Raw genomic sequence first — 27,714 nt, 5'->3', positions numbered from 1 at the left:
GCCTAACTATTGCATATTCATTATGTTGAGCAAGGATGACCTCTTGTTCTCTTGAGCAATCATCCCAGAGTCTTCTATGCCTGTGCGGTGGTCTCTGGCGGTCTTCCTTCGGTAGTCGTTTGGGGAAGAATACCCCTTCTGAATGCGGAAAGAGGATGTATGTCCTTAATTAGGAAGTCTGTGACTCTTCAAGCATCCTCTATTGTAAGCAGAATCTTAAAACTAGATAAACTTTACCTTGAGTACACATAATCTAAACAGTCCTTGAATAGCAAACATACCACACTTCTCATCTTTTAGTTTTTTTTTCTTTAAACTATCACTGCCTTCTTAATTGTTAATCAGTCTTTTGAAGACTTGAGGCAACACCTCCATTGCAACACTCCAGTCATGGGAGCCATCCCATCACCTCTCTGTGATCCAGTCTTTCTGTTATTAATAGAAATAACCCAAATAGATGGAAGAAACTGCTGTAGGGGTCAGGTTTAGAGGAATTAAAATGCATGTGAGTCAAACGGAGGGAAATAAGTGTTAATAAAGTGTAGCTTTCTATATGCAGTTTATACAGGAATTTGAGGTGTGCCTTTGGTCATGCACTGAAAGGAATGTTAAAATAGGAGGTACATTTTATCAGTACCAATGCTGTGGTTATTTTAGATTTCTAACTCTGTTTAAGCATATCGAGGAATAAGGCCACAACATTTGTAAAGTGCTTGTTGCTGCAGTTTTGTCCTTTGTTCATGGAGGTCTGAATTTTTTCAGTATGTTTGTGAATTTTGAGGTGAGTGATTTACTGAAGGTTAGACATTAGACTGGGGACAAAGTCAGGCATAGAACTCAGGGATCCTCTTGCCGTGCCTCGTCCTTTTGTTGTTTCATTATACTCCCTTTTCTTGTAAAGAACCGTAGGTGTTTACCTCACAAATTATATTTACTGCAAAATTTGATCTTTAGTATGTTGCTCTTCAATGACACTGCTTCTTATAGTAAGTTCTGAAAATGCTAATGTGTGTAATTTCTAATTCTTAGGCCAGTTTCTTTTGGGGCAGATTGCTTTGAATAATGAGATGATGCAGCAATCAGAAGGTGAAACAGCCTGCCCACTTAAATGCAGAGAGACCATGAGTGATGATGAGGATGAAGAATTCCAGTTCTCAAATCTGATGGATCGGCTTGGCGCCAAAAAAGTTTTGGATGAGTGAGTCTTCACAGCAATAGTAATAGATTGTATAATCTTTTATGATTCAGCTCTGGGTTTGATTTTAATGGAATCCAAGGTGAATGACAAGAACCAAGGCTGCTCAGTAACACAGTGATTCTTTAAAAATTAATTTTCTTGGTTGTCAGAGATGATAAAATGCCATTCAACCAAAATTTCCAAGAGCAAAGCTATGTTACTGCAGGCATATGAAACATGTGCTTGTGCCATATGAAAGCTGTTAATGTACCATTAACCCACTGATGCACCATGGGTTTTGAACATAGATAATTATATCCACAGATGCCACTGATTTTCAGTCAAACAGTGCATGGTGACTGCTTTTTTGGCAAGGGCTGTGTTTAAAGTGTACCAGTTAACCATAAGAAAGAGCATTTTCTCCCCTTTTTCTGCTTTTTCTCCCCTTTATGCATAATTGTATGTTGTGATTGCTCTGATAATGCTACTGCAAAAACTGCTCTAAGAGCTTCTTGTGTGTTGGCCTGACATTCATTGGTCAATCACAATGAAAGTTATAGATCAAAAAAAGCACGGGGCAAAAATGGGAGAGAATCTGTACAGAGAGTAGGAATGTTTAAGAAATGCATCAGTGATCCTTACCATGAAATAAAAGTGCTCATCAGTGCTTCTTTTCACCTGACTGCCTGTTACAGGAAAGAGTTGATTGTCAGTCATCCTGAAAGGCTTTCATTATGAAGAGATTTTTGTCACCCACTTTTTCTATCCTTATCCTTGTTTTGTCCTTTAAATATAGCACTCTGCTGGCTAGGTTCAGACTCAAAATGCACATGGATCAGGAAGAAACAAACAAAAGTTGTTCAGGAGAATTTTGGCAAAGTATTAAAAAACCCTTTATCATTCACAGTAGAACATCTTTTTTCAGTATCTGCTGAACAGATTTGGAAACAAAACATTCTCCTGGTAAACCTTTACATCAAAATTTTCAAGATGTCATGTTCTGATTTTTGTAGCAGTCCCACTGTGGAGTTAAAATGGGTTGAAAATGAAAAAAGACAGTACAAATGCAATTTAACTTGTCTAAGTAACTTAGGAGACCAAGTCTCATTTGTTTCTCATGAGGAAGTGTTTTTGATTAGCTGTCCCACTGCCCCACCCCACCCAGATTCATGGGAACTTCTTTACTTCTAATAGAAGTGACAGGATGGTACATATAGTGTATCTCATCTGTCTCCTTTCTTATCCATTCCTGTTCAGATTAATTGTCTGGCAAGACACCCACTAAACAAGCAGTTGCAGTGATTCTCTGCAGTCATGCATGGCCAAACTTTATGATGCATTTTTTTGAATAAATGCAATTTCCATCATTTCCCACCCACCTCATCCTTTTCAAATCTGGCACTGCTTAAGTAGCCCTTGTTTTTAATAAGCTTTGTGTTCTGACTAGCGATGCCCTGAAGTCTCCATCCACTAGGATGCTGTGAACATTTATTGCAGCCTGAGAATGTTCTCTCTTAATGAATCCTTTATGATCTCTTCTTTCAGTGAGAGTGATGTGAAGCAACTTTGGTTGCAGCTGAGAAAAGACGAACCTCATTTACTTTCCAATTTTGAAGAGTTCCTGGTCAGAATTTTTTCCCAGCTCCAAGAAGCAGATAATGAAAAGAACGAGTTGGAATGCGCTCTGAAAAAGTTAGTACTTCTCTTTGTTGGACTGTTTGTGTAGTTTTACAACTATCTTACCTACTGTTGGAACCTTTGAAATAAACAAGGTATTTCAGTGAAGAACTAAGGACTATAATCACAAGAGTTCCCATAACATAAAATTTTATTATAATATTTTATGACTAATATTTTATTAGTCATAAAGAGTACCAGTAAAATTATTTATAATGCAGAACTGGCTGAAATTAGCTTTTCTCTTCCAGTTAACAGATTTTGTTGACTGAAATTCTTTTGCAGATGTTTATTATTGCATTGCAGTTCTAAGACAATATTAAGCAATTCACTTCTAGTTAATCAATTTGATTCCAGAGGACAGTCAGATTTACCAGTAAATCTGGTAAATTGTCTGTGTGCTTTGCAAACATTGCATGCAGAAAAGCTATAAATCTGGATTAACTGGCCAGAGAAATGAGAGGTTTAAGATGTTAAAGCAGCACAAAACACTGATACCAGTGAAAATGAAAGTTAACAAATATATATATCTAAAACAAATATATGAAATATGGTAAACAATATATATTGGTTTAATATATAAAAACATATATAATATGTGTGTATATATATAAACAAATATATAAAGTGCATATATAAAAACAAATATATAAGAACTAAAAATTAATAGATCATCCTTTAATATGTAGCTATCTAGAGGGGAAAAAATTTTGATGCTAAATCTAAATAGAATGCAAAATGATGCTTACGGTTGAAGTTCCCCTGTATTTTTATTATAAAGTGTCACTTCTGAATTTCAGATTCTTACAGATTAAATAATAAAGGCAAATATATTGTTGAACATTTACTTCATTTGTTCAGCACTCTCCTGGCTATTCTGAGAATGTGACAAGGCTTCTGAAGAAAGAAAAAACTTAAAAACATATGGTTATTAAAGACAATTGGTTTATATTGATAGCAGCATTTTCATCTAAGTCTACAAGTGTGGTTTTAGCCTTCAGACAGCTAGTCAGTTGGAAACAGCATAGAGATAGTTATGCTGTCTCTTTTAGACTAGAGATTATTAACAACCATGTGTGATGAGGGGTTTGTGGGTTTTGTTTCTTTTTGTCATACTCTTGTCAGTGGTTTTTGGGAACTGAATGAATAAATTCGTTTAATAGCTGTGATCAGCACAGAGGTGCACAGGGAGTACATTAGCATTACCTGACTTTTCTGACTGACCTGAAATCTCCACCTTAAAAATGCATTGGATTTTTATGCCTTTGTAGCAAAACCAGGTTTTAGCTCATTTCTGTTGCTCCTGATAACACCTCTAATTTCAGCACATAGTTTGTTGTTTTGTTTATAATGTAGAGCTGGAAGGATTCAGAACTATCAGAGGAGTAATACTGTCTTTGGTAACAGTGGGGGTGAATAACCTCTTTTATTGTAAACCATGTACAAATAACAGCAAAGCTCAAGACAGACCATATAGAGGGGTGAATTTTTTTTTTTATACTCACATACTTATTCGCACTAAGATGCATGTGTCCACATAGACTGGCCAGGATTTACTGTGGGGTCACAGAAGATAAGGGATGTTGGTTATTGAGGTCTTATGTCTCCTGGGTTCTTCTTGATTGGTGACAATAGTACCCTTTGAAAGCTGAGAATGAATGTGATCTTTCATCTTTCCTTCCTGACTCACCTCTGTGAGTCATTAGGCAATAATGCAGTCTACTCTCAGCCTTTTTTCCCCTTTATTGGATGTAGGCTGTGCTTTTGTCTTAAGTTGTTTCTTTTTTTCTGACCTGGATGCCCTCAGAACCTTCATGTGCATGTGCTGAGATCTTTACGCCCTGCCAAATCTATGCTGTCAACCCATGCCATTCTTCTATACCTGTTTTTTGTCTTTTTCTTCTGGAGCTTTCACACATGCATGTTTTCTATACCTGTGTTTTGTCTTTTGTTCTGGAGCTTTCACACATGCATATTTTCATTCATGAACCTGAATCCTGTATTAAAGAAACCTTCTATATGCCAAGTAAGGTATTTTCCACGGAAAAATGTTGGTAACTTTTAAATACTCTCAAAGAAGACATTTGCATATTGTACTGTCTACTGCTGACCATCTTACAGGTACTAGTATTTTTGTCCTCTGAACATGTAAATTATGCACCGTGCACACTTAGTGTGTGACTGTTTTTATTACTTAGTAACAGACCGTAATTTTTTCTAGCATTAAAGGCCTGCTTTAGCATTTCGGGTAAACTGACCCACTCTGATTTTTGTCAGATATTAACCTCCCCTCAGTTTTATATTAAGTAGTTAAGACAATTGTTGGAGAAGAAACTTAAAACCTACCACTGTGATCCCTTAGTTAAAGAGTTTCAACAAAGATTCCTAACAAGATATCAAATATATTCCTGATACACTCAGAGAAGAGGTCTATCAGTGCATCAGATATATTCTGTGCCAATATAACCATGGGCGTGTTTCTCCTTTTAGGTGATCTGTAATTCTGGTTCAGTAGAACAACAGCCAAAATACTGCTGATGAGTTTTTACACAGAACTGAATACACTTTAAGGAAAACAGAGCAAACGGCCACATTTTTATCCCAGAACTGGTGGTGTTCTCCTTACTGGTCTTTGTCATCATAAAGGAATTGATGATGAGCTGTTGCCTATATTTGTAGATTTTAAGGCATGATGAAGATACGAGGCTTAAACCCTCTCCTTTTAAGAATACTAATTTACTTCTTTATTTCCTTTTATTTAAACAAAAGTGAGAGACTTTTACTGCGGTAATGTATCAAACCAAATATTGTACATGTATTTGGTCTGGTGCTGGAATCAGCAATAGTTAAGCTGTGCACTGGAAGTGTGGACTAGTAGCTCCATACATTCATCCATTTTGCTTTTGGCATCTACACAGTGGATATGATTTTTGTTTGCCAGGATAAGTTAGTTATCCTTGATTTTCTGGTATTTGTATTTAATTTAAGTGCTAATTTAAAATTAGATGGCTTTTTAAATTTGGCAGTGATGTTTTTTAAATAATAGGGTAGTGTATTGAGTGGGGAAAAAAGCAGTAGATGAACTTCATTGTAGATAAATGTAAGGAAGATAAAATAATTTAAGTCATGCTTATGTGATGCTGAACTTGGAATGGACAGTTACAACTCCGGAGAAAGCCCTTGGGGTCATTGCAGAGAGCTTCCTGAAATCATCAGTTCAGGATGCAATGGTAGCCAAAAAACCCCAGTAGAATGCTATGCATGATCAGGAAGGGTACTGAGAGCATGACAAAGCATGTTTTTGCCACTATATAGAATCTTGGTGCACCCACTTCTTGAGTACTGAGGGAAGTTCTGGTCTCTGCAACACAAGAAGACTGTAGTGGAATGAAGAAAGGTACAGAGAATGGAACAGCTATTCTGACCGAGCTATTTTTAAAAGGTAGGATCTCTTGAGTGAGGAGGTAAAGGCTGGAGTGGGATACCATGAACTGTTACAAAGCCATGAGACCACTGACTAGGCTGAATGAGGAACTGTTGTTCTTCAAATCCCTAGCAGTAGAACCAAGGGGCATTTAAGACTAATAGGAAGTAAGCTTAAAACAGATGAGAAGGAAACCTTTTTCTTCTAACAGCAGATTAAAATCTTCAGCTGCCATTAGCTCTATCTGCTGCTGTGCTTTGCATTTGAAAGACAAACCTAGTAAAAAGGTGGACTGTGTTTCAAACAACAGAGTTTTAAACAGAAAGGATAAAGTAAGGGTGAACGGGAAGGGAAGGATGAACTGACTTCTCATTGGGCTTAGCATCGGACAGTGTCAGAGTCCACCTTTGGTGAAAGAACAGGAGAATCAGCATCTCAGGAGATTGTGCGCAAATCACTATTTTTTTAAGGGGAAAGAAGGGCCATTACAACAAACTGCATGAACAGCAATTGTGAAACCCAAACAATTCACATTGCAGCTACATGAAGGGGCAGAAATTAAACCCTTGTGAGTGTGTTGATCGTGAGCTCATCATCTGAACTTAGCGAACTCACATTACATTCCATTTTGGTTAATGTGCTCAACAACAGCACCGTCTCCCTTCCGTCTCCATCTCTGTTTATTCCACAGCTTTACTGGAAAGAGAAGGATCACGTTATCAAATATTGCTGAAATTATACAATTACGCATGGAGTAAAACTGGATGGTATGATCCTGGGGAATAGAGATTTTAATTAAAACATTTTGCATTTTTCACGTAACAATGATATGCCCTTATGGCTTTAATTATTTTCCCCTGACTGCATGTGGGGATTATTTGCCAGCTAATTGTATTGGATTATTTTTTCTGCTGCTTGTTGGTTACATTACTTATAATTGTGTTACACTTTTGCTTATAACAGGGTATTATTTTATCTTTCTGTTTAATTTGATCAGAGTTAAGAATGGTAAGCCGTGAATGAAATGCTTGGGGAGTATTCAGCCTGCAGAAATGGCATGTGCTTATGTGCCGGACCAGCTAAAAAGATTCCTAAATCCAGAGGTACCTCCTGGATGAAGTCTTGATGGTGCTGCCATATCTTTTACTTCCAAACACATAAGAGGAAAGAAACATCTAAATCAGCAGCTTAATAATAGAGGACTAAAGTTATTCTCCCTGTCACACAGAAGCAAAGAAAATCTTTATGATTCCCATGGAAACACTGACTGCTGTGCAGTGTGTTCTGCCTGTGCAAAGTTACGGGGTTTTTCAGTACGTAGTCAATCTAGCCCTGATCAAAGTGACATTATACTGCGTGAATACAGTGTTTTTAAATATGATCTTAGCATCTCTGCCATAGCTTTCTAAATAATTGTTAATTCATTATGAATTTGTGTCATTTAATTCTATTGAGTGCTAATTTGTTATGAAGCATTTTCTTAGTGTTAAGAAAATAAAATTTGAGACCAGAACATGACCTGACTTTACACTGTAAGGGGCATTAAGTCAGCAAAAAGGGCTTCTGGATTTTCTGGCACTCTCCATTTGAAGCATTGCAGTCACATGAAAACGCCCTTCTCTGGGCTGCTTTTCTCACCTAATCAGAGTTTACAAAAATATAAGTGACAGCAATCATTTTACTCAAATTGGTGTAGCTTGATATTAGTTTATTGCTGCTGTAAAGCCTGAGAAAATGTCTTCCCCCACCTCATTTTTTACATGAGCTTGAAAATGCACGCTGGCAATGTCAAGTGTTCTGATGTTTGAAAGGGGGAGAGAAAGACTTGTTTCTGATATTTCTCACTTTTCTTAGCTTAGGTAAATTTTTTTAAGTTTCTTTCCAATTTGCTTGGCTCTGAGAAGAGAATCAGGCCTTTAATAAGTGAAAACATGGAATATGTAGAGTATTTGGTACAAAAAAAAAATAGTAGATACCCAGGTTACAATATTAACGGGGTTTTTTTCTACTGTATATTCCTTGTCTTGCTCTTACTGATGTGAATGCCCTAGGAGATGATGTACTTTATTTGTAACAGATGCATTCTGCAGATTGCTCAAGGAACAGCTCTAGAAAGAGGAATGTGGGGGAACGTACAGTAGTGTCTTATAAAGACCCTATTAATCTCTGTTAAAAATCTTTCTAGGATGTCCCCTGAGTTTGATGTGAAGTGATTTTTGCTTTTCAGTTTCTGGATTAATGAAAATAGAATAGAATAGTAGCAGAACAAAGCAGCTGTCTTATTCCCTTTCAACAGTTAATTTTTTTCTGCCCAAACCAAAGCATCTGCTCAATGTAATCCTTCATGTATCAAACTGCAGGGGTATTAATTGCAATATTCTGTTGAAAAAAGTGAGCTTTGTAGGTCCTTCTTTTTTCCTACTGTCAGATACAGTTGTGCACAGCATATTTATTTCTGTTCCTCAGCTGGGCTTTTCAAATTTGTTTCAGCAAAGCTGTTAGAAAAGCAGTAAGGCAGCTTTCAAGAAGGACTTTCAAGAAGTCTGTTCTAGCTGAAACCGTCTTAGACATGATTGAAGTACCTCATTCAATGCTCTTGAATGGTGAACAGTGCAGTTCCAGAGTGAAAAACCATGAAGCTGCAGTGAAAATACTTCTAACTGGCAAACTTAGGCTCTGGAATTCTTAGCATTGTCACTAGGAAGCTCTGTTCCTTAAACCTAAGATTTACTAGTCATTAAAACTGTATAATGAACAGCTGCTTTATATGGAAATGTCAGATGTGTAGCTTTATTAGCCTTTGAGCTGTTGAAGCTTGCCTTTCATGAGAAAAAAATAAAATCTGTGACCTTTCCTGCACAAAAATTCCTATTTTCTTAACCCTAGAACATTCTCTGGAGTTTTGTGTTAAGGCAGAAATGTGGGGTTTAGCTCATAATGAGCCATGTCTTGAAGTACTGCTACAAAGACCCACTCAGTATGCTTTTATCTCTTATTAGGAAAATTGCTGCTTATGATGAAGAAATCCAACATCTCTATGAGGAAATGGAACAGCAAATCAAGAAGGAGAAAGAGCAGTTTCTTTTGAAAGTGAGTGTGTCTCTGTTATTGTGGGCATGGATTCTGCTCCCACTTCCAGTGCTTTTATACTCATTCTGCATGTGAAATGAAAGCCACAAAATGTGTTTCACAACAGAATAAGAAAAAACATCATTTACCTCGCTGCTACTTTTGTACTGATCCAGGCTCTGCAGCTTCAAACTAAGTGACTTTTTGGATGGGAAGAGCATTGATGTCCTGTGCTCAGTGGTTGGCACACAGTAGCAGCTGTCAACTGAAAGTTGAAAGTCAATGGAACTACAGCCTCATTGTATTATCAATGCTGCTATAGGTCCAACTTCTGGTCACAATGAGGAAAAATGCTCTTTGAGGTTGTTGAGAGCGACACTAATCCTGTTGAGTTCTGCAGTCTCTGCTTTTGGGGAGGGGATAAGTTCTCACTGAAGAACAACAAGAGATAAATCAAGCGATGGTAATTTCTGAAACTACCACAGCTATTTGCAAAATAAACATAGGTCAGATTCTTTTGTCACTGCCATGGTGCTTCCAGGACACCTGACAATGAATTTTTATGAAGTCTCCTTTAAATCTCCTCTACGGCTTTCATAGTCTTTTCTTTGGATTTTTCTGTCCTGTTTTTTCTCCTAAAACAAGGACACTAACAAGAATTCCCAGTATGCTCCAGGAAAGAGTCATCTTAGAATCATTTAGGTAGGAAGGCACCTGTGCTACTCCTGACTTTCAGACTAGATCAGATTGCTCAGGGACTTGTCCAGTTGAGTTTTGAGTATGCAAATGATTGAGGTTCCACAGCTTCTCTGGGTGGTCTGGGAAAACCAATCATGACCTACTGGCTCATGCCTTTTTGTTGTCTTGAAAGCAGTCATATAAATGAAACCAATATATGGTTTCAAACAACACATGGTACACAAAATGTTGCCAAAACTAGTGGATATCCATCAATTATTGCCTCCATTCTCAATTAAATATGATATCTAAAAAATCCTTTTGTGATCCACATATATAAAGTATTTTTTGTTTCCTGACATAAAGTGCGTTAGAGCAAAAAGAGCCTTAATCAGCTGTCTAAGGTATTAGTCTTTTCACTTGCCTCACAGGGTAGTGAACCTGAATTAGAATTGTCAAGTTTTTTCCATTCCAAGCTGAGAGCAGTTTTTAGTGGTGGATGCGATAAACCCTTTATATAAAGTTTGTATATCAGCTGAAGGATAAAAAGTATTTGCAACTTTGCCTGACAGCAGTTGTTGTGGAAGAAATGGTTTATATGCTCTTAATAGCCCACAACTGAAGTTGTATTGAAAATCCTAAAACAACAAAGACTTTTCCATTAGCAATGATTGTTGGATCTCCTAATTAGTTCTATATTTGAGGTAAAGCCATTTCTTTCAAGCTTTTTCATTAAAGCTTCCCACTGAAGCTATTTACAGTTTAGTCAGCATTCACACTAATGGTTGTCAGGCACTCAGGAAGGTTTGTTTCTTGGCATGACTAATTTGGGATTTGCGGAGATCTGACTGTTAAATTCTTTCTCTAATGCAAAGTCTCACAAAGACTTTACAGCCTGGAGAGATGCATTGATGCCATATAAAAGGAGAATTATTATGGCTTGAGTGAAGAGCAGCTCTTGAAGAATACATTTAAAGAACTTGGTAAGATGCAAATAAGTACAAATTGTAGCTATTTGCGATACTTAATACCCTGCTGACTGAAGGTTGTACAAAAGGGGCAGTTAGTCTGTCTTTTTCACTTGGATATATATTGTTCCACATAAGAAGCCAGTTAATGTGCATTTGATTACGTGTACTGCTGAAGGGGAAAAGCATGTAGGAACTGCTGCTCTTGCAGGAATTTTTATTTTTGTTTAGAGGCATTTTCCTGGCGACCTTAGAGAGTAGAAGCCTGTTGTAGAGGAATAGGACAGATTCTCAGCTGATATGAACTGCTGGAACCCAATTTTACTTGGGGGAGGTCTGACAATTTGTCTCAGCTGAGGAGTGTCTGAAGGAGTAATGCCAAATAGGACTGGGAGTTCCCAGTGATGGCAGGATACTTAGATAGTGGACAGGTTGATATAGTTGCTAAGTGAATGGCAGAGCCTGAAGCCCAGATCACTTGCTTATACCAGCAGGACATCTGTGACAAATTGTTGTTAGTGATGGATTTTAAAGGTAGCAGGTATTGTTTCTTTTATTTCAACCTGAGTTTCTGTGCTGTGTGTCAGTAGCCTGTATCTCCCATGTCAATCCTGATATCTTGTATGTGAGTTACAGTATAGCTCTATAATAATTGAAATTTGTCAAGGTTGTTCCATCCAGTGCATTCTTATCAGTTGTCTTTGTCAGCAGTTGTCTGGTTCAGGAAACCAAATGTGCAGAAAGCTATTCACTTTTTTGCTGAGTTTTTTCTGCTTGTTTAGCTTTCTGAAACAGCTCACTGCTGCAACCGATGAGCATGAGTGCTAGTGTATAAGAGGATGAGGGTATATGTAGCTGGAAATGGGAGGATGCATTCTAGCTTCATTGATTTAGGTTGGCTAAGCTCCTAAGGCTCATGCCTAAGACAGAAGACCTGCTTCTGCTTTGCAGACTGGATACCTGCTCATGTGCAATCAGCACATCCTGTAGCAGCTGCAGTTGTTGAAGTTGATGGACTATACCAGTTTACAGAAGCTCAGAGTCTAGATTCATGAGAGATACCATCCCTAAACTGAGTTCTATCAGTAGCTCATTATGTTCACTGTGAAAAGCTTTCCTATTATTTTCAAGCCTGATGCCTTACGTCTCCTCCTGCTGACGCAATTGTGCTGTTCTGTTAATCCATTTCCTCTTTGAATTTTGCAGGACACAGAGAGGTTTCAGTCCTACAGTCAAGAGCTGGAGTGCAAGCTCCTGTCAAAAGAGCAAGAACTGGAACAATTGGTTCAAAAACAGAAAAGGGTATTAATTTACATCTATTTTTTAACTCTGATTTATATCTATTTTTTAACTGAAGGATCATTTTTATTTGTTTGTATGATTTTCTTTAGGTACTATTTTAGGTCCCAAAAATGCAAGTTGGTGTGATGTGGTTCTGCCAGACTGTGACCCTCTGTTGCTTTTGTGTCATGAGTGTAGATACCTGAATGCATTTAGAAGTGGCGTTATGACTGCTAGACTTCTACGCATGTGCTTAGGAAAAATGTTACCCTCTATTTCTAAAGCAGTTTTCCTTTTATATGATAAAATGAAAAAAAATGCTGCAGGTATTCTCCCCAGGTACTAGGTTAATTTTATGAAAATGTAGCAGAATTCCACTGCCTTCAGTGTGCTAGGAACTGGCTTAATGCCCAGACAGCTCAAGAGCAGAGAAACAGTGATTTGGGTCTTACAGTGTCCACCTTTGCTCAAAGCTTGTACCAACTACTCATTTACTTATTTTGGACGATTCAGCGCTATGAACTTGAAATGCTTCCCCCTGAACAATCTGCTCCTGATATATCTCTCTGTGATAACTGTTTTATAGCAGTGCATGCTTGTCTTGAATGGTAACAGCTTGTCAAGTTCCCGTATTAAAGCCTGATGTGTTTTACTTCTTAAAATGCATGGCCTGCTTCGGGAAGCAGAGTATTTCTGCACGTGTGAACTTGCTGTAAAGTGTCTCCAAGGTCAATGCATGAAAGACTAGGGATAAGGAAAGCGAGTAGCACTGGAATTTAAGGGGCTGAAATGGGATGATGTGAAACCAACTCCCTCTGTAGAATATGAATATAAAATACATGTAAAATTCCTTTCCCTGGCAGCAGTGCCATTCCTGGGAAGTAGGAGAGAAGTAAAAGGGGAAGGGAAGGAAGAGGAAAAAGGAGTTTGAGGGCAGTTTCCTAGTTGTGTGTAGTTTTTAAGATCCTCTTCTGAGGAATGAAGCCAGGTGCTGCTGAAGCTGATGGGAATTGTAGGATTGTACTTGAGTAAGAGGGGAGAGAAAACTCTAGCTTATTATAATTATGCAAGTTTAGCTGATAAGGATATAGGACTGAACTAAAAGGCCATTATATAATTGAAATCAACTGCCTGATGGTAATTACCTTTGTTCAGTACCACTGTGAATCAGAATAGATGTGATTTTATGCAGGCTGTTTACCACATTGCAGCACTATAATGAAATAATCTGTATTTTGAGGATATCTGTGGGGCACAGAAATAAAGCATTTTTATTGTGAAGTGAACTGCAAAAATACAAGAAATTAACATAATTTTGTAATGATTATATTTTAATATTCTCCTTTTTTGATTGTGGGTTTTTTGGTTTTGTTTGCTGTAAAGCTATGTTTAAAACTTAGTTATCAACCAGTATTTCTGTAAACCCCTTTTTCTGTGGTTCTCTAAAATATTTAGAAGCTATTCAAAGGCTTACACTCAATTTTAAGCCCAGTGTAATCAAGTAATACAGGCAGCAGTTTCAGGAAGGTTAATCTTACGATTATGGTCTACATTGCCTATTGTCTACTATTGCCTATCTTGGAGAATATAAAACAATGTCTGTGTTATTTTTATTAGTATTGTTTTTTTAATCTAATTTTATGTTTTCCTTTTCTATTCATTGCATTGTTTATTATTAGTAGTATTACTGTGTTTTGTATTTTATTTGTAATTTCTATTATTTATCATTTCCCCTCTCCTTTATGAATTTGCATGAGTCTCAGCAAGGGTGCTTTTGAAGGACAGGATCTTCATACTACCATAAAAATTAAACTATCCCATTTTATTTTTATGGAAAGGAAGCTATGTTGGACAAATGGCATTCACTACTTCTAATGATGTGATGAGTGAGATAATTCTATTCAGATGATTAATGGCATTTGAAACTTTTGTCATTCAACCAGCTGATTGGTATCCATTGTCACTTATATGCAATATTTGATTATTTTTTTTCTGGTATAGCAGCCTAGCCTGTTTATTTGAATGCTGAACTCAGTGTAGTTAGAGACAGTGTTTTGTACATATATTTTTCTAATTCCTAATGAAGATCTCTGAGAGTGGCTCTCATCTTTCCTCAGATCTGTTTTTATGATACTCTAACCCCACTTATTTTCTGGTATTACTCTTCATTCACCTAGATATTAATGTGTGCTAGGTTCACTTCCACCTATCTAATGTTTTTCTTATCCAGAGTGCTCTGTCACTTTCACCTCCTCCTTTTGGATGGAAATATGCTTTGATAATTAAATCTATTCTTGCACATGGTAATGGTAGCTTGGTTTAATTACACCTTCCATGCTTGATTATATAAGGGAACCTCTTGGGAGTAATACAAATGCTTTTTTCCAAACTTCATTAATAAGCCTTTTTCTTTTCTTTTTTTTTTTTTTTTTTAAATACGATCTAATTATTCCTGTTATTATCAAAAATGTGAATGGGAATTTCCAGACAAGATGAGTTCAGTGTTGTTTCTGCTGACTTAGCCAGAGGGACTCTCCTTTATGAGGGTATTCTGCCTGGCGTGACTGAAATACTGATCTGATTCCATGTTGACTGGCCTTCTGTAGGCCAAGATTCCTTTGGCTAGGCCTTTTTGCTGGCTACCATGATCTTGAATTGTCAGCTTGCTCTACATGGCTTAGATAAAGCACAAGGTATTCTCAGTAGTGTTCCTCCAGAGATGTGTGATGGCATGTCTCAGAAGGAGGCACTAAGGACAGAGGATGTCCAGCATAACATCTAGGGCACAGAGTCTTCTATTAGGGGAAGAAAGTAGGTGTGGACGAGGTAAAATGCGGGAGAGTTGCTGGGCTTCTCACATAAAATGATGGGTTCTGTGCTGATGACGGCCATGGAAGAGCATGATCTTGGGATTCTGAGTGAGAGATCCATGAGAACGTGGATCAATAGCACTCAAAAAATCCAAATCAAGTCATAGGATTGTTAAGAAAGGCATAAAGAACAAAATAATTGCCAGCCTTACAACACTGTATAAATGTTTCTTCTTCCACATGCACCTGGAATAAGTAGGGAAAAAAAAAGAGGAAAAAATACAGAAAGGTTGCTGAGCTAAGAACAAGGGAATGCATAGAGAGTGCTTAATGTATGTGTCTGAGGGACAGTAATAGCTGTCCTCAGCTACAGTTTGTTTGTATTGGACAATCCCAGTTCTTTACTTGATTCTAAACTTCTGAGTTTTTCCTCCCATTTTTGTCAAAAAAAGAGAATATACACCCTTGGCTCCTGTGTCTCTGGGTGACCTGTGGTAATTGGTTAACTCTTTCTGCTCCCTAGATTTTCTTAAACATGGCTGTGGGCTGTGAGTCTTTCCCAATCAATTTTCATCTGCTTGATGACCATGGGAGCCAATCTGCAGCTCCAATAAGCAGCTGGAGCCTGTAGAGCCTATGCCGTTCTATACCAGCTGAGCATCCACCTAATGAGTTATTCCACTGTACTGGGAGTTGTTTAAATGAATGCTTTAAAAGTAGTGTTCAGTATCACTTAAAGGATTGTATAGATACAGTGAGAGGAAGGAGCTCTGTATTGCTGTGAAATAACCCTTTCTCCTCTTGTTGTGTCCTGGGGTTTAAATATTATGAGCATCTGCTATTGAGCATAGTTTCAACATAATTGTTTTTCTCACAAGAGTAAGCACCAGGATTTGTAGCAAGTATTTCTACCATCAGTACCTATGATTCTGGGAGCTGATGGTGGCTACCATTGCAGTTACATTTCCAGGCCAACCTCTGTGTAAGTTTTCAGGTGGCCATAGTGTTGTGTGAGTGGGATTTCTGCCTGCAATATGTTGCTCTTAAGCTTTCTGAAAGTTCATCTTTGTGTGATCACTTTTTACTTCTCCCCAAACCACTCCTCTAGATAAGAAAGTCTTGTCTTCTAGTACCTCAAGCATCTGGTCTTTTACCTAGAATAGATAACTCCATTCTGTCAAGGAATGGAAGCAATACTCAGGAACTGAAGTGATCTGTCAATGTAAACCAACATTGCTCAGCAGTAATTTGATGCCCAGCTCGTCAGTGTTCCATATGAGCTGTGAGCCTGCGGAGGCTACAGTTCAGCAAGTGTATTGAGCTGGTGCTGCTGCTGAGATAAGTGCTCCTGCTCTACTCTTTTTCCTGACCTTTCACAATCCCAGCTAGAAAGTATTTTCTGCTTTTGTTTTGAACTTGGGCCTTAAGATTGTATTCAAAACCAAGACTAGAACAACAGCGGTGTTGTGGAGCCTGAACGGACTGGCAGAGCTGGATAGGGAGAGATTTTGGGTTGAGTGAGCTCTGCTTTTTGCGATGTGCAAAATGAGAGTTCTGACAAAATCCTCCACTGTGTCTCAGATCTGGAAGATTGAAGTGGTATCATTGTAATGCTTCTAGTACAGTTTACATCCCTTAAAATGCATACTGAAAAAAATAAAAAAAAAAAATAAAAAAAGCTTTTATATCTTCAGGTCAGCAGTGCCTTCCCTAATATGAAGTGGATTAATTTTAGTCTACTTAACTTTTGCTCTGTCATCTTAATTTGCTCGGTTAGCCAGGGAGAAACAGGTGGAACTTCTTCACATACTAGAAACCACTGTCATCTGCTGTTATCTATTTCACAGGGAGGGTGTATGTTTCCTTTGTATATACTTCAGAGGGTGAATATAAAAGTGCATAAAAAAGCTCTAATTCACACTTCTTTGCAGATTTAGCTGAGGTGGCAGAGAGGTTACTGCTTGTTGATATTACTGGGGGTGGGAAGGTTTATCAGCTACCAGATTTAAATCTAACAGTTTTTAGGCAGAACTCTGAATTGTTCTGTGTAGGTCTTGTCATTGTGGGAAATTGTCTAAAATAGCAGTTGTGAATATCAACTAACTACTGCTAATCTGCTCTGTAAACACCTTTTTTGTGGTTTGTCCTGGTGCATTTTTGAACTGGATGAAATTCAATCATAGAGCGGAATGGCTTTGTTTTTGTGTAACGTAATTATGTCTGTACACAGAGCAGTGGGAGAGTACCATATGTGTGTTACTCATACATTGGCTTTGATAGAAATAGCTTCCTATTCAACTAACCTCTAAGACTTGAATTGAAAGCCTCAAAACCAAGATGCCCCAGTTAGTTATAATACTTTCTGTTCTCTTTTCTTGCATCCCAGCTAGAGCAGCAATGTACAGAACTTCTCAGTGGCAAAGAAGAAACCAAAGTAGAGAACACCAAGCTGAAGCTGACTAACCAGGAGCTGCTGAGAGACCTGGAGAGAACATCTCACGAACTAAGCCTGGCTCAACAACAGTTACAGGTGCTTCAGGAGGAGGCGTCAAGACTACATGAGGAGAAGGAAGTGTAAGTCTCCAGCTGCAGTGGTTCTAGTGCATTTGCTTAGTGTGCCAGTGAGCTTCCTTTTCAGGGTATTCAGTGCTGTGATTTAAGTTTGTGTCATAAGGAGAAACCACCAGCAAACCAAGTACAGTTCTAGGCATTTTTCCCCAAGTAATTCAGCCTGTTTTCTGTAGCATATCTGGCTTCTACAGAATCTTTTGCTACTTCTTCAAAATGTTAGTGTTCTCCCACCCCCCATTTGTTGAGGGTGTTTGGAATTAAAAATCAGTTTAATTGGTTAAAAATTATGTCTTAGTTTTGAAATACCAGTGGGATTCTTTACAGAAATTACAGTTGTGGCACATGATGCTCCATCCTCCTCGAAGATAAGTCTATCTGAAACTTGCTTCTCAGAATGTACTCTGGCTATGAGATGGCTAGGATGTGCTGCTTTTCTTCATCAACAGCAAGTCTTGTACATCATTTCTGACCAAGGAGCCTGGCCAGCAAGATAAAACGTAGCTTATGCAGCTAAATCACAATTCACACAAGGCCATATGGCGATCCAGAGCCATCATTTTGGTGTTTCCAGTTCAAATGTTTTGGATTTCAGATTCTGACTCTGAATTAAAAAATATTTTTCAAAAAGAAATATTTACAATTCATATTTTGAGGGATAGAAATGGCCTTTAAGTGACAGATCAATCTACCTGTCTTGCTCCAGCCTTCTGCACAAAGCAAGAGTTACATTACTCTGAAGCTGTAATTGGCAGAAATGTTCACTGAAGTCCGTTTAACAGAAGACAGTTTTAAGAAAATGCTCAGGGATCTGTAAAACCCTCTTGTTGCCAATGGAGAGCACATGGATGCCAGACTGTGGTGCATACCTTGCCAGACTCTATAATGAACTACATAACTCAGAGCTGTGGCTGTTTGGCATATTTCAGGATAGAGCAGAATATTAGATCAAATGTCATATTCTTTTTCTGTTAAGCTTTGTGCCAAACTCTACTTAGTTATTACTAATTTAATTTGGGTGTATAATTAATGAACTTTGTTGCTAAATGATTGTTAAAGAACAGCCACTGCGTTTAGAACACTATTTTTAGGTTTGCATGTTTGATGTGTGTTTTGGAAGTAGACAATAGAAATACTCCTCCTCAAGGTGGTTTGTTTCCTCTTTGAGGCCTCTCTTTTCAGATCCAGAGCAAAGACTGTGGAATGATCTGGTTTTAAAGCTACAGAGGAAATCTGCCCAGTGGTCAGACTGCTGAATAATACTGCTGCATTTACAAAGCACTTGGGATTCAATAGTGTTTTATGGAATTAGAGCTCAGCCCTACTCAACTGCACAGTGTTGCTTTAAACTTCTGTATCAGTCTGGTAAGACCGGTGCTGTTGAAGCAGGTGTAATGTTCAGACTGTGCACAGGAAGAACTTGAGGCTTTACTGAAAGGCAAAAAACATTTAAGGCCAGACACCGAGTTGTGTTAAGACAAAGTAAATGGTGTAAATCTAGTGTAAAAATCTGAGGCGCTCTGTCCAATGTTTAAGGCTGCATAAGTGTTAAGAACTGAAAACAAATTTCGGAGATTGTTGATGTGCGAGCCTGACGTATGGTTCCAGCAGCAAGATAAACTCTAATTTTGGATAAAATTTTACATGGCCTTTAGTGGCCATGAGCAAGAAGGATTTCAGCAGTATGTCTTCTCTGAATGGTGCAAGTGCCAGTATCGGTGTATATTAAGCTCTCTGGATGAAGAAATTACAAAGCTATAATTTTTTTAAAAAGAACCTCTACTCCTTCCTCTGCTAACTCAAACTGCTGTGATACTTGGGCCTTATACTGAATGAACTTTTTTAAAATTAGTAACCATTCATGCAGAATAAAGTCGACAGGTTTGGAGAAGCTGAAGTCCCGAATGTGGATACTCCTAGAGGGAAGCATTTTAATGGTGTTGTTACCATGGTTAGAACAATTTTATTTCTTTCTTTTCATTACAGGGAGGTGTACCGAGTGACAGAAACCTTACAGAGAGAGAAGTCAGGACTTCTGAAGCAGCTGGATTTTTTGAGGTAATGCAGACCTTACATTCAAGAACTTCTTGCATCATTCTGAAGAGGTACATTAAAGGATGAAATTATGTTGGGATATGTACTGGGTGTAGGTGTCCCGGTGCTGGCGGCGGGGCGCTGCGGGGGTGGCCTCTGTGCCGGAGGGGAGAGGCCGGGGCTGCCCCGTGCCAGACACGGCAGGTTCCAGCCAGCTCCAGTGGAGCCACCGCAGGGCACGGCTGAGCCCCACAGCCAAGGTGGTGGTGCCTCTGGGAAAGCCTGGGTAAGAACAGGTAGAAAACACTGCGCAGCGGTTGAGAGAGAGAGGAGTAAGGAAAAAATGTGTGAGAAACAGCCCTGCAGACGCCCAGGTTGGTGCAGAAGGAGGGGGAGGAGGTCCTCCAGGTGCCGGAGCAGGGATTCCCCTGCAGCCGGCGCAGAGCCCGCGCAGGAGCAGGCTCCTGGCAGGAGCTATGGTCCGTGGAGAGGAGCCCGTGCCGGAGCAGGTTTTCTGGCAGGAACTGCGGCCCATGGGGGACCCACACTGGAGCAGTCTGTTCCTGAAGGACCGTGCCCCGTGGAAAGGATCCGTGCTGGAGCAGTTTGTGAAGGACTGTAACCTGTGGGAGGGAACCCGTGCTGGAGCAGTTTGTGAAGGACTGTAACCTGTGGGAGGGAACCCACGCTGGAGCAAGGGAGAAGTGTGAGGAGGAAGGCGAAGCAGAGAGGAGCTGTTATGGACCAACCACAGCACCGCCATTCCCCATCCCCCTGCGCCGCTCGGGATTGGGAAGGAGGTAGAAGAGTCGAGAGTGCAGGAATGAAGTTGAGCCTGGGAAGAAGGGGTGGTGGGGAGAAGGTGACTTTAGTTTTGTTTTTGTTTCTCATCTTCCTACAGTTGAGTCTGTTTTGTCTGTGATGGCAGCTGGTAAGCAATCTTCCTGTCTTTATCTTGACCCACAAGCTTTTCCATCTTATTTTCTTCCCCGGTTCTGTTGAGGAAGGGGAGTGAGAGGGCGGCTGGATGCACATCTGGCAGCCGGTCAAGGTCAACCCACCACAGGATAATGACACAAAAGATAGCAAAAATGGTTACATATGGAACATGCCCCGTTCTTGCACACAGTAGAAGGCAGTACACATGAAAGATTTGCTTTGTTTTGGCAATTTGGTATTGTAGGACAATCTCCATTCCAAAAGTCAAAAATAAAACAAAACAGTGGTGAACTGTTGTAAGCTGCTTCTGTGGTAGAAGCCTGGCTGCAGGAGACTTGAAGCTTGTTAAAAGGCTCTGCTGTTTCTAAAGTGATGGGAGTGCACCCAAAACGAAGATTCTTTCCCCAAAATGTTTATTTGTAAAATTATATCAAAATATAGTTAGCTAAATTTCTCTGTAACGTTTCTGTATTGATAGACTTCAAAGTTTGGAGTTGTGTTCAGTCAATTGTGAGCCTGTTTTCGATGTGCAGCAATGTTAGTTTTTGTTTGCTCAATGCTAAGTTTGCATGGGCTATAGATTGTACTTGCCTGTAGGCCTTCATTCACTGCACTTCCTTCAGGAGGCCTCATTTTAAGTTACCTAAAAAGTTCCCATACTTGAGGAAAGGCTCTTACTTTGCAGTGTGTTTCCCATAGGCCGCTCCATGTGGTTTGATCTTGCCTGCTGCTGGTAATGGGGCCATAGGTGGAAACATCTGACAGCAGAAGTTGTTTCTGTTCACCAAGGCTGTAATGGCTGCTCAGTCTCTTTTGTGACCAGGCCAGCAATAGATGAGACAATGAATGATGTACAATAAGCAGATGTGTTGTCAGATCTGATCAGAGCTGGCTGATTGCCTGGAGTCTCCATTTCTTGACATTTTCATCTTTTCTGCAAAACGAATGGAAGATGGATGTTTTCCTAGGGAGACTTTTCCATGGCAGCCACAACCGTAGCCCTCAGAGGGGCATAGCTGGCCTTCACAGCTGTCACCAGATGAATAGAGGTGGTGTTCATTACACCCTCTCCACAGTAAGAAGCCATCTTTACTGTGAAAACCTTTAAACGTTCTAATCTAGAGTAAGTGAAGGCGTATTGACCAGAACTGATTTCTATGTGTTAAGGCATTTGTTTTGATAAACTACAGAATGAGGGCCAGATGCCAGCTGGCTTTAATCAGCATTGCCCTACTGGAGATTCAGTGGCCCAGACAGGGAACTGGCTGTGGTAAGAATATAAATGAAGTATGATGAAGGGTGGAGATATGCAAAGTGCATTTGTCTTGCCTTTTACGCTGCCAACTGTCCAGTCTGTCTGTTAGTGTTGAGTAGAAAAGTCAGCAGTTCTAAATACTTGGCGTCAGTGTTTCTTTTATTTGTGTTCTCTTTGCAGGGAGAGGAACAAACATCTCAAAGATGAACGTGACATATTTTTACAGGTAAACAACTGTTATTTTCAAACCCGGTGCTGAGCAAACACGTATCAGAACAGCCTCAAAAGAAGGGGATCAGAAGGCTGTGCGGGCGACAGACTCTTGAGCTACTTAAATCTTGCCCCCTTCTTAATTTATATCTTTTTTTTTCTCACTTGAGAATAAGATTTTTAAATTTGAACAATTTTAAGAGCTACATTTTTAGAATTACAAAGTTGGAGCCATCTTAAGGGAGATAAATGTATTTTATAAGAAGCTAAGAATGCAATCATGAGAGTATGAAATAACCTAAAAATTGGACAATTAAGTTGTGTTAATCTATTCAGTCAAGAAGAGCTAATAACCTGAAACATTTATACAACAGTACAATTTCTGAGTACCTGAATCAGTACCTGAATACCTGTCAGTACTGGGTAAGGGCAGATCACGTTAACTTTTTAAGCAGCAGCAGAGAATGGGCCCCTAAGAAATTCCAGAAGTACCCTGACTTAAGGAGACTAAGGCCACTTAGTTTACACTTTTTTGTTCTTAGTCCTACAAGAAGCTGCTAGTGTAAAAAAATATATCTATTGACTTCTTTTCATGACATTACGCTGTTTAATTGTGGTCTGCTTAGTTTACAAAGCAGATGAATTCTTGCAGGATCTGGAGTTTCCGTGTTCTGATTGTTCATCAGTCAGGATTTTGAAGCATTTATACCTCTAGGATTTTTTCTACAGTTTTTTTCTTTCATATTCATTGCATTATTTAAGCATTAGGAATGAAGGCAGCTAACCATAATGAACAACAGGAGTAAATTAGTAAGAAGAATCTGTATTTCTGCAGAAATGCAAAACAAGTGTTCCAAAAGCCAGCTGGAAGCAAAGATCAGGGTCTGTCATTGGGAAATACATAGAGGGCAAGATGCTGCCTAACAGGTAAGAAAACTTTTTTTCCTGTGTTCCCTGTTTGAGTACGATGAGGCTTATAGAAAGATGATGTGGAATGTTTTCTTTCTGATACTTTTGGACTTTTCAAAGCATGTATTTCCAAAGTGTCTGTCACTGTAAGATTACTGTGCTTTTTAAGAAATTTGGAAAATTTTTGAAATAATGAAATTTATTTGGAAATAAAGAAACAAATTTCACATAAAACAATTGTACTGTCTGCAAAGGCAAGAGATTTCCCCATTGTGGATGAGTATATGCTGGGAGGCACAAGAGCTGTCCCATTACACTATGTTGATGTGGTACAATGTCCTTGGTAACTCCCTGAAAGAGTATACCTCCTCCCCTCTTATTGTGGAGGACAGCAGTCCTGTTGTAAAATATGGGATGTGGAACTGGTAAAACATGGAGAATTTAATTCTTAGCTGTGTGCTTGTAAACTTGAAATCAACAGGAACAAGGTGGTGATGTCAGTGAAACACTAGCGTGTTTCCTTTGAGACAAGAGGAGCTGGAAAGAAGACTAGTATTTCACTTTGAAATAGCAGCTGAGGCAATGTCCCTGCAGGCACAGGGTCATGAAGTGTAAGGAGGGAAAGCTTTCGAGACACAGTTCAGTACTGAGAAGTGGAGCATAACTGGCAAAAGCAATTATGGCACAAAAATCTAGAAAAATTTAGATGGGAAGGACCTCTGTTGTCTCTAGTCCAATCTCCTGTTCAAATGGGGATAACTCCAAAACTAGATAAGGTTGCTCAGGGCCTTGTTCAGTTGAATTTTTGAGCATCTGGATGGAGGTCCCACAGCCTCTTTGGGCACCTGTTCCTTTGCTGCACCAGTCTCATGAAGACATTTTGTTCCCTGTATCAAGTCAGCATTTCTCTTATTGCAGCCTGCATCTGTGTGCACATCTGAGAAGACTCTCGATCTATTTTATCTACACTTCCACTTCTGTTGAATCCCCACTTAGCCTTTTTTTCATCCATATTAAACAAACCCATCTCCCTTTTACCTGCTAAAGAGAGAATTAGATTACATATAGAAAGGGTCTGGGTTGGGGGGTGGTTTTATTCTTGCAGAATGGGGGCAGGGGAAGAGGAGGAAATCACAGTAGGGAAATTTACTTTAGCTATTCCATGAGGTTAGAAGTGAGGCTAATCTTATGTTTTGTATTCTGGTTCAGGTTTTCCCCCTAAGTTATTGGCTTTCCCCATGCTACTTATAATTATCAAGCATGATATATATATAGATATAGATATATACACATTGTATGATGAGCTGACTTTTCAGTAGACATTGGACTGTGAATCTACTATGCCTGCTGTGAGTAGTAAAAAACATGGGAGATTGAATTCAGTTACACTAGAATAAAACACTAGGAATCCAGGTCCAATATATTTTTGTGATGTACTTACTTTTTTTCTCTGTCTAGCCATTCATTTGAAGATGATGATGTTTTCAATAACTCAAAGAGAAGGAATTCTGCTGGACTGAATGGAATTCTATCTGTAGAGCCTGATGCTGGAGCCACTGGAGGAATGTCTAAAGCATTGCATCTCCAAAGAATAATATCAATTGAGGAAGATCACCTACCCCAGCTTCTTGACAGGCTGGTTGATAAGCAGTTGAACAGATGGACTGGAGAAGATGAGAGTACCTCTTCTGAGATGGAAACGGATAAGAAAAACACAGAACAATCAATGGAACACTCACCATCATCTTCTAGAGAGCAGCCTGTAGGGAAGGAAACGCTGTCAAATGTAAGGGGGCAAAGGGGACCTCACCTTGAGTATTGCATGCAGTTCTGGGCCCCACCATGTAAGAAGGACGTGAAGGTCCTTGAATGCGTCCAGAGGAGGGCAGCCAAGCTGGTGACGGGGCTGGAAGGCATGTCCTGTGAGGAGCGGCCGAGGACTCTGGGTTTGTCTGGTTTGGAGAAAAGGAGGCAGAGGGGCGACCTCATTGCTCTCTACAGCTTCCTGAGGAGGGGACGTGGAGAGGGAGGTGCTGAGCTCTTCTCCCTGGGATCCAGTGAGAGGACGCGTGGGAATGGTTCAAAGCTGCGTCAGGGAGGTTCAGACTTGACGTTAGGAAACATTTCTTTACTGAGGGGTGGTCAAACCCTGGAACAGGCTTCCTGGAGAGGTGGTCGATGCCCCCCGCCTGTCGGTGTTCAAGAGGCATTTGGACAATGCCCTTAACAACATGCTTTAACTTTTCTTCAGCCCTGAAGTGCTCAGGCAGTTGGACTAGATGGTCTTTGTGGTCCTTTCCAACTGGAACTATTCTGTTCTGTTCTATTCTATCCTATTCTACAGGACCTTGGAAAACATGAAATGGTGTTGAAGAGTAATGCATTATTCTTAGAATCCAAAATTACTTAGTTTTCTGTTTTTAAGTTGAAGCATGACAAATTAAGCCATTGTATGAAGAGGGAGATGGAAATATACTGCAGATAAATGTTGAAGGTGCAAAGAAGGGAAACTCAGCCTAAAGGATTGGTAACTGTAGACAATGTGTGCCTAGACTTATGTCTGAAGGACTGTTTAGGAGAAGTGAAGTTAAGCCTTGTAATAGATGACACAAGAAAATCCACTGAAAGGTAGCAAGGTAGCAATTGTCTAAAAAAAGCAGCAATTCTTTTTTTGAAAAGTTGGGGTTTTTTTTGCCAAAAAGTGACATTTCTCATATTCTGATACTTTTGAATCTGAGAAATAAAGACAGCAAATATCTTTACTTTTTAATTATTTTTGAGAATACTTTTAATTAGAAAATTGAAATCCAAATTTTTTTTTCAGCTCTAGCTTCTATGTGCATGTTAACAATGAATTCACCATGCAGTAATAATACTTAAAACAATATGCTGGAAGGTACATTTCTTTGGAGTCTAAAGTCCTTCTTGCACTGCTGTTGCTTCAGAGCTAGCTGGGCTTGTTTTCTAATTTTAGTATCATTGTTAAGTATTACTCATTTTTAGATTCTTGGAGCACATATTAAAAAGATTAAAGTATAGGAAAAATAGGTATGCTTGGTCATAATTATATGGTTCTTTTAGAAGAAGCAAGCATATCTTAAAAATTATGATAGAATTATGCCATGGTTACATAATAACTTCTAAGTGGTACTTTTTAGTAAAAAGTCTAGGGCACAGAACAGAGCTTCATCCTTTGAAATGATTTAATATAATGCATACTTTTTGTTTGCTATATGACTTATTTTGTATCACATTTTCAAAGTATGGCCTCATTGGACTTTAGGACGGCAAAAACCACGTAGGTCATCAGGTCTGGGTAGGACAAACCTGTCCTGCCTGCTCTCTTTCAGCAGTCACGCCCCTTGAAAGGACATCCTCTCAGCTGGGTAGGAACAGGGCATGCCCTCAGAACTTGGTTCTTATACATTCCACCACCCCCCCCCCCCCCCCCCCCCCAAAAAAAAACAAACAGTTGCGAGCAAGCAGGTTGGGGAGAGAAGAAATCATAAAATGTCTCCTGCCTGGTTGTTGAAAATGTTTTGTTTCAGTTTCTAAAGATACATTGTGAGGGTAAACAAGTTCATTTCCAAAGGTCACTTAGAACTGCCAATTCCATTTGGTGTTTTTTTCTATGAAATGTCAGTGCCTTAGCCTAGCCCTTAGTTTGGGTTGTTTTTTTGCTTGGTTTTTTAAAATTTAGTTTAAAAAAAATACAGCAGAATACTCCTTTCTGATAAACTCTCTGTCCATGTGGCACTGAAGTATTTGCATGGTCCTCTTGGCCTGCTGACTAGGCCTGCCAATGACGACTCAACTGATGGCATTCCATTGCTTAGGGCAGTCTCTAGGCTGTCTAAGTGTCCGACCACTGCCATTTTATGTGAGTAGTGCTTCATTTCCTTCCATACACCAGCTGTAGTCTGATTAATTTCTCATATAAGTTTGCATTTCCTAAATGATGGCTGTCAGGATCACCACTTTTTGATCATGAGATTTAGACATCAGAAGTGATCTTGTTCCATACAGTGCTCGCACACTGATTCCCTCTGCTGACGTCATGCCTGGGCTAGGAGGAGTGATATTCAATTAGTAAGTGTTTTCAGGGCAGCTCTGCATATAATCCTCAACTGGAGCTGAAGAAAACTTCAGAAAAAGATAACTCCCTGCTTCCTGCATCATGAGTTACGAGGTGTGAGTCTCAAAGCTGTATGTCAACTAGACTGTCTTCTGCAGCCAGTCCTTCTCTCCCCTCATGTTTTTCTGCTCAAAGGATCTGCAGTATAAAGGAGTGTAGGATCTAGAAATACTTGAGCAAAGGAGGCAGAATGATTCCATGCAGTTGTTACATATGTAACTTACTCAGATATGAAGTCTTGTCATTCTGTTTTGCACTAGGAAGACGAAGGATCTGAGACAACCTGTATTTTTCAATTCATCGTCATTTTTGTTCCTGTCATCTACATGGCTTTGTATTACTGCATTCCATGATCACATTGCATACTGTACTGAACTCAGGCTCCTTGCTGCTGGCATTAAGCCTTCCTGTTCACTATACATTCACAGTCATTTAGCTGCTCGTCCTTTATGACCTACTGCATCTAATAGGCAGGTAAAACCAATGTAAATTTTTTTCTCCTTTCAGAAATGTCCATTTTTATCCTATGGAAGGTGACTTCTGAAAGCATCTAAGAATTTGCAGCATGAGGCCAGTAACT

General features: G+C 39.3%; 1 protein-coding gene across 3 annotated transcripts in view; it reads left to right on the top strand.

Moving 5' to 3' along the window:
• The window catches only part of CRACR2A (calcium release activated channel regulator 2A), a 62,966-nt gene that overhangs the window by 20,437 nt on the left and 14,815 nt on the right, over positions 1–27,714 (top strand). For all 3 annotated transcript variants that reach the window (XM_030041441.2, XM_030041442.2, XM_030041443.2), the window contains exons 4-12: positions 1,030–1,198; positions 2,723–2,869; positions 9,278–9,368; positions 12,200–12,295; positions 17,471–17,658; positions 19,639–19,710; positions 22,061–22,106; positions 22,926–23,017; positions 24,458–24,785. In XM_030041441.2, the coding sequence (XP_029897301.1) occupies positions 1,030–1,198; positions 2,723–2,869; positions 9,278–9,368; positions 12,200–12,295; positions 17,471–17,658; positions 19,639–19,710; positions 22,061–22,106; positions 22,926–23,017; positions 24,458–24,785 (1,229 nt within the window). The remainder of the gene's footprint in view (positions 1–1,029; positions 1,199–2,722; positions 2,870–9,277; positions 9,369–12,199; positions 12,296–17,470; positions 17,659–19,638; positions 19,711–22,060; positions 22,107–22,925; positions 23,018–24,457; positions 24,786–27,714) is intronic.

This window comes from Aquila chrysaetos, chromosome 17 (assembly GCF_900496995.4).
Source record: "Aquila chrysaetos chrysaetos chromosome 17, bAquChr1.4, whole genome shotgun sequence".
Lineage (NCBI taxonomy): Eukaryota > Metazoa > Chordata > Aves > Accipitriformes > Accipitridae > Aquila > Aquila chrysaetos.
The sequence above is the reverse complement of the archived record's forward strand: the minus strand, read 5'-3'. Positions and strand labels throughout refer to the sequence as shown.